Source organism: Chenopodium quinoa, unplaced genomic scaffold (assembly GCF_001683475.1).
Source record: "Chenopodium quinoa cultivar QQ74 unplaced genomic scaffold, ASM168347v1, whole genome shotgun sequence".
Taxonomy (NCBI): Eukaryota; Viridiplantae; Streptophyta; class Magnoliopsida; order Caryophyllales; family Amaranthaceae; genus Chenopodium; species Chenopodium quinoa.
In genome coordinates, this window is record NW_018744080.1 from 2285845 (window position 1) to 2292715 (window position 6871).

A 6871-nucleotide genomic window follows, 5' to 3' on the forward strand; every position below is an offset into this window, starting at 1 on the left:
AAGTCAAGTCCTTCTCTTATTGCCAGACTAATCAAAAATCTAAAAGTAGTTGCACCCACCACAGGAGAATATTTCTCCTCATAATCAATACCAGGTCTTTGTGAGAATCCTTGTGAAACTAAGCGTTCCTTATATCTTACAACTTCATCCTTTTAAAATCTTTTTCGCACAAAGACTCATTTATATCCCACTGGCTTTACACCTTCATGTGTACGGACTACATGTCCGAATACATCTCTTTTTCCAAGAGATTTTAATTCTGCTTCAATTGCTTCTTTCCATTTTGGCCAATCATTTCTTTGTCTACATTCTTCAATGGATTTTGGTTCATGATCCTCATTATTATCCATAACATCTAATGCTACATTGCACGCAAAAACATCATCGACGTCGATTTGATTTCGGTTCCATGTAATTCCAGACATGATATAATTTATTGAAATTTCTTCATTATCAGGTACCTGAATTTCTTCTTGTATCATATCTAAAGTCTCTTATGGAGATCCTTCGGAAATTTTTTCTTCTATTTGACCATCATCAATCAATGCTCCTTTTCTTTTCCGAGGATTCTTATCTTTGGAACCTATTAGTCTTCCACGTTTCTGGCGTGGTTTAGAATCATTAGCAATTTTATTTTGTCCTTCCGGGACATCTATTTTAAATGGAGCATTAACAGCTGGAATATGTGACTTGGTCACTCTTTTTGGGTCAAAAAAGGAGTCTGGCAATTGATTCGCTAAACTTTGTAAATGAATTATCTTTTGAACTTCCAGTTCACATTGTTTAGTTCGAGGATCAAGATAGGATAATGATAATTCATTCCATTTAATTTCATTTTCCAGCTCTCTCTTTTCTCCCCCTAATGTTGGGAAAAGTGACTCGTTAAAATGACAATCTGCAAAACGAGCCGTAAATAAATCCCCTGTTGTAGGCTCAAGATATTTAATTATTGACGGGGATTCAAACCCAACATATATCCCCAACCTCCTTTGAGGACCCATCTTAGTGCGTTGTGGTGGAGCTATTGGAACATAAACCGCACATCCAAAAATTCTTAGATGAGAAATATTTGGTTCCTGACCATAAACCAATTGTAATGGGGAGAACTTGTGATAACTTGTTGGCCTAATGCGAATTAGTGCTGTTGCATGTAATATAGCATGTCCCCAAGAAGAAATTGGGAGATTGGATTTCATAAGCAATGGTCTAGCAATTAACTGAATACGTTTTATTAATGACTTTGCTAGACCGTTTTGTGTATGAACATGTGCTTCAGGATGTTCAACATTTATCCCAATGGACATGCAATAATCATTAAAAACTTGAGAAGTAAATTCACCAGCATTGTCAAGCCGAATAGTCTTAATGGGAGTATCTGGAAAATGTGCCCGTAACTTAATCAATTGGGCAAGTAATCTCGCAAACGCCAAGTTACGAGTTGATAACAAAGACACATGTGACCATCTAGTTGATGCATCAATTAAAACCATAAAATATCTAAATGGTCCACATGGGGGATGTATGGACCCACAAATATCTCCTTGTATACGTTTAAGAAAACTAATTGATTCAAAATTAATTTTAGCTGGTGATGGGCGAATAATCAACTTGCCTTCCGAGCAAGCAGCACATGAAAAATTATTATGAAGAATCTGCTGGCTCTTCAAAGAATGTCCACATGAATTCGTAATTATTTTTTGCATCATCATTGAACCGAGATGGCCTAACCGGTCATGCCAAACAACAAAATCATCAGTAAACTTCTGGTTTACTATAGCATGAGCTTCAATAGCATTGATTTTTGTGTAGTACAAACCACTAGAGAATGTAGGTAGTTTCTCCAAAACATGTTTTGAACCTTGAGTTATATTTGTGATTTGAAGGAATTCGTTATTTTCTTCATTGATTGTCTCAATATGATAACCATTGTTGCGAATATCCTTAAAACTTAATAAATTTCTTTGAGACAATGGGGAGTATAAAGCATCAATTCTTTTAATTTCAGTTCCCCAAGGCAATTTTATAGTGGCTCTTCCGGATCCCTCAATGATATTTGTACTACCCGATATGGTACTAACATTAATCCTTTTCATCATCAAATGAGAGAAATATTTTTTATTTTTAAGTATTGTATGTGTAGTTGCACTGTCAGCAAGACATAATTCTTAACCATTCATAGCAAATTGAACTTGAGTAATATCCATGTTCTTCATGAAATAAAATACATGTCAAAATATTAAGCATAAAAATAAAGATGATAAAACAAATAAATCAATAAAAACACTCAAATAGTTCATAAATTTATGAAGCAAAAATCCTTATTACAACGAAAGAAATAAACTTAAGTAAATCACTAGAATAAGCAAACATAAGTCTAATACTTAAAACTGACATAAAACAATATAATTTTAATTATCCCCTTCTGGGGCAGTGAAGAAATCAGCAACTTCTAAATGAGTTGTACTGCCAAAATCAAAATTATTCCCTTCCGGGGAAGTAAGGAAATCATCAACATCAAATTGATTGGCATTGCCAAAATCAAAATCACCTTCACCATCTTCAACTTCTCTCCTTTTTTCAATGATTCTTGGTAAAGTTCAATAAGATGCTTTGGAGTTCTACAAACCCGAGACCAATGACCTTTTCCTCCACAACGGTAACATATATTGGTATCACTTTTCTCTTTACCATCCCTACGTTCCAACTTCTGGTGGGAATGTGAGTTTGTGAAATGACCTCCACGACTTCTACCATATCCACGTCCACGACCCCGGCCGCGCCACTGGCCACGACCACGACCTCTACCTCGACCACTACTGCTGGAATGGTCTATGCTTTTAGTTTCTTTCCCGTTATGGGTTGTCACATTCGCTTCAGGGAATGGAGTAGAGCCAGTAGGACGTGATTCATGATTTTTCATTAACAGCCCGTTATTTTGCTCAGCCACAAGAAGACAAGATATTAATTCAGAATATTTCTTAAAACCTTTTTCTCTATATTGTGTCTGCAGGACAATATTATTAGCATGGAAAGTGGAGTATGTCTTTTCAAGCATTTCTGCATCAGTAATATTTTCTCCACATAATTTCAATTGTGAAGTTATTTTAAACATAACTGAGTTATATTCACTAACAGATTTAAAATCTTGTAATCTCAAATTCAACCATTCGTAACGAGCTCTAGGGAGTATCACTGTTTTTTGATGGTCATACCTTTCCTTTAGATTACTCCAAAGGATTTGAGGGTCTTTCACATTTAAATATTCATTTTTGAGCCCTTCATGGAGGTGATGGCGAAGAAAAATCATGGCTTTAGCCTTATCTTGAGGTGTTGCCTTATTAGCCTCTTTGATTGTTTCACCAAGCCCTTTAGCATCTAGGTGTATTTCAGCATCTAACATCCATGATAAATAATTCTTTCCGGTAATATCAAGGGCCACAAATTCAAGTTTGGCAAGATTCGACATTATTCACTATATAAAATAACATTAAAAAAAATAAGTATATATAAATAGTATCCAAAATATGTACTAAACGTTATAATCATGCATAAATAAACCTGATACAATTCATGCATAAATAAGAACGAAATAGAATATGAGAACGTTAGCATGGAGAAAAATAAGAATGGAACCTTAAATTATATATCATGCCTTGTATTCGTTATACATGTTGATATTCCAATAAATAAGCATCAAAAGTAGATAAATGTTAAATTATAATTGTTACGGGCTGCGATCATACTTACATGATAATAATAATATGGGATCTAGATAAATGTTTGGTAATCCTACTCAGTTGACTAGCAATGGTGCTGATAACGTGTTAAATATGGAAGAGAAAATATAGAGAGATGAGGGAAGATTGTTATGTTGTATTTCATATTCCATCTAGTACGGGATATATATAATGTACATTACCTCGGGTTCCATCAATGGATAAGACCAAATACCCAACTCTAGAATATTCTAGATTGTACATGGGATAATAGTCATCCATATTTAGATATTATCATAACACATTCAAATTTGTTGCAAGTATTTTGAAACAAATAGAGTAATATCCACTTGTGTTGTATGGGAGGATTTTTAATGAACTACCACCCAAGCTAATGCTTCCGGTGAGAATCAAACTCGTGACCTTCAAGTCACCGGTCGATCCCTTAGTTTGCTATAAATCAATATTAACTTGGTTATCACAAACTACTTGGGAATAAGTGTATGCGATTTGTATATGCAGTCTAGAGGTGGTTATTGGACAGGGTAGTCCAATGATAATAGGGTCAGGGCCAAGGTTATAGGGCTTTTAATGGAAAAGGCTATTAATGGACAGGGCCCTTATTGGGTAGGGTCAATATAGGCCAACATGTTTTTTTCCAATTTAGTTGATAAAGAAAATGCATAATGTTAAAATAATTATATAGATTAATTTGTATTCATATGTATTTAATAATGGCTTTGTCCAATATTTATTTTAATTGATATTTAGTAGGCCCGTCCATTATCTACCCGCGGCCCGCATTGTCCCAACCCTATATTGACCCTATAAAATATGACCCTCTTTGACTCTGACCCGCAACCGACCCGCACCGACCCTGACCCGACCCACCCAATAACCAGGTCTAATGCAGTCCATATGAGTCTCATTAGGGAAGTCAATATGATAATAGTGCAAAAGTTTAGACTAAATTTTCGTCATTTCTATGTCACTTGTTACAAGAACCTTAGATTTTAATAGTGCAATACTCGTGTTTGACAAAGAACTTGCAAGTAAATAGGAATCTACACTTCATACAAATTCAAATTAAATCCATTTCAAACTCAAATTCATAGTCTTACAAATGTTTACAAGTCCAAATTGACTGTTAAGAAAAGAAAGAAAAGGCGGTATTAACAAGCTAAGATATGATAAATACATTTAATTTGTCACACAGATGAAATTCATCCTTAAGCAATATACTCAGTTTCTTCTGAGGGAGGCAGCAGAGATCAACACGAGTACGATGAAGAGGAAAGCAGCAATGAATGAAGCAACAACAGCTCCACTAACGCGCTCACAGAAGCTGCCAAATTGTTGGCAGATAGCCCCCCAGTTGATCTTGTTGTTACCCTTGTGTGCCAAGTACACTATGGCTGCTGCAGCTCCTGCACCTGCGGATATCAGTGCTACTGCTATCTGAAACAGAAATATTATACAGAGTATCAGGTGTCACACTTCAATATCGTTTAATGAATTAAATATGTAATTTTGTTACTTCACCAGGCCAAGGAACTTGTTTAAATGGAATGGTTTAAGTATTTACCGTGTCGAAGATGATGAGTAGCATTCTCACCCCTGAAGCCTGTGGTCTCACAATGCTGACAATGGAAAATGGCAAGGAGAGAACAAGGTATGCACTTGCCACTGCATTTGCAGCCACAAAAAATCTGCAGTTTTCACCATACATTATTATTATACACTATACAGCAGAAGTAGCTACTACAAACATCCTCAAATAGTATACGTGACTATAAATGTTGTGGAAAGGGTGTATGATACATGAGTACTAGAATGCACTTACGAGAAAGCAGGGAGATCGTCGTATCTAGCATGAAACTGGAAGAATTGAGTGAAGAAATTAAGCGTTTGATCACTGGTTCCCATTGCAATAGCAGCACCAAGAGCAGCAGCTAAAGCAGCCAGTCTTAGAATGAAGTCGAAAACAGCGAGCCCTCTATTCACAGCTCCCCCTCCTGATCCCATAACTTTAACAGCTTTCATGTCCCCAAACTTTCCTCTTGGCTCCGACTTTGGGTCTTGGATGTGGATGGTTGATGATTCGAGGTGCGACATTTTCTTCTGTTCTCTTTGGGATGGATTATGAATATTATGTAAATTTCGGAAATTATATCAAAAATGAAGATGAGAAATGTTGAGTAAATTGCTTATGGAAGAGTGGAGTACAATGAAGAAATATATAGTTGATATTTGATGGTGGGTTAATGGGTTAGTTTTTTCGTTTGATGGTGGCAAATTAGGTGATGGGGCAGCTAGAACAACAGCAGTGGTTGCTCAAACTTGCTCCATTCATAAAATGTTGCTATTAGCCTGTTATACTACTACTCTAATAGTATTATTTTGACATAAAGAGTACTCACAAGTAGAGTAGGTGGTTCCAACCACTTGGCCAAGGTTTCCGAGTTCATGGCGTTCGATACTCCTCGGCTCGTCCTTTGTCCTTGAGACTCCCCCTTGCTATTTTGGCTTAGCTCTATTTTAATCTTATTACTATCCAATACACTTACATCATCCTAGATTGTGGCAAGATCCACATGGATTCAGAAACGATAGGTAACTATGTTTATTTTGTAAAACACTTTTAGTGCGTTGTTTGGCAAAATTTCACTTTAGGCACAGTCTCCAAAGTACATTTGCAATGTAAATATTTCAAATTTTGTTTATACAAAATTTATAAAAATGTGATTTTAAAAACGACCACTAAACGAATCCAGCAAAATTTTACATATCTTCGTCCTAAGAGTTCTTCCTCTTTGAAATCTTGGCAAACAATCTTCTATATTACTCACAAGATATAAAACATACAATCAATATCGTTATGTTAGGTCTTATTTGATTCATCTTAATGAGAAGATTATTAATATTCACTTTTTAAATTTTTTTTTACTAATATGCTATTAAATTAATCTTTAGTAAAAATAATACAAAATAGAAAGAATTTTTAGAAACGAAGGGAGTTCATACGATAAAAGTTTAAAAATTTTACTCACTCACAAAATAGGGATCGAAGGAGTTAATGTTAGTGACATCTTTGGTAAACCGAACCCATTACTCGATATCAATTTTTGGAGGAACTAGAAATGGAGGAAAGTTGT

The 6871-nt window shown here is 35.4% G+C and overlaps 2 protein-coding genes across 2 annotated transcripts; both read right to left on the reverse strand.

Moving 5' to 3' along the window:
* Positions 1-2449: 2449 nt before the first annotated feature.
* LOC110691361 lies at positions 2450-3466 on the reverse strand. Its single transcript, XM_021868279.1, has one exon. The coding sequence runs from the start codon at positions 3464-3466 to the stop codon at positions 2450-2452; it is 1017 nt and encodes a 338-aa protein (XP_021723971.1).
* Positions 3467-4746: 1280 nt separating this feature from the next.
* On the reverse strand, positions 4747-5988 carry LOC110691644 (casparian strip membrane protein 2-like). Its single transcript, XM_021868597.1, has 3 exons — positions 5560-5988; positions 5302-5425; positions 4747-5174 (listed from the first exon to the last, which is right to left on the reverse strand). Exons 1-3 carry the CDS (start codon positions 5829-5831, stop codon positions 4959-4961), a joined length of 612 nt encoding a protein of 203 aa, XP_021724289.1. The 5' UTR covers positions 5832-5988; the 3' UTR covers positions 4747-4958.
* Positions 5989-6871: the final 883 nt, after the last annotated feature.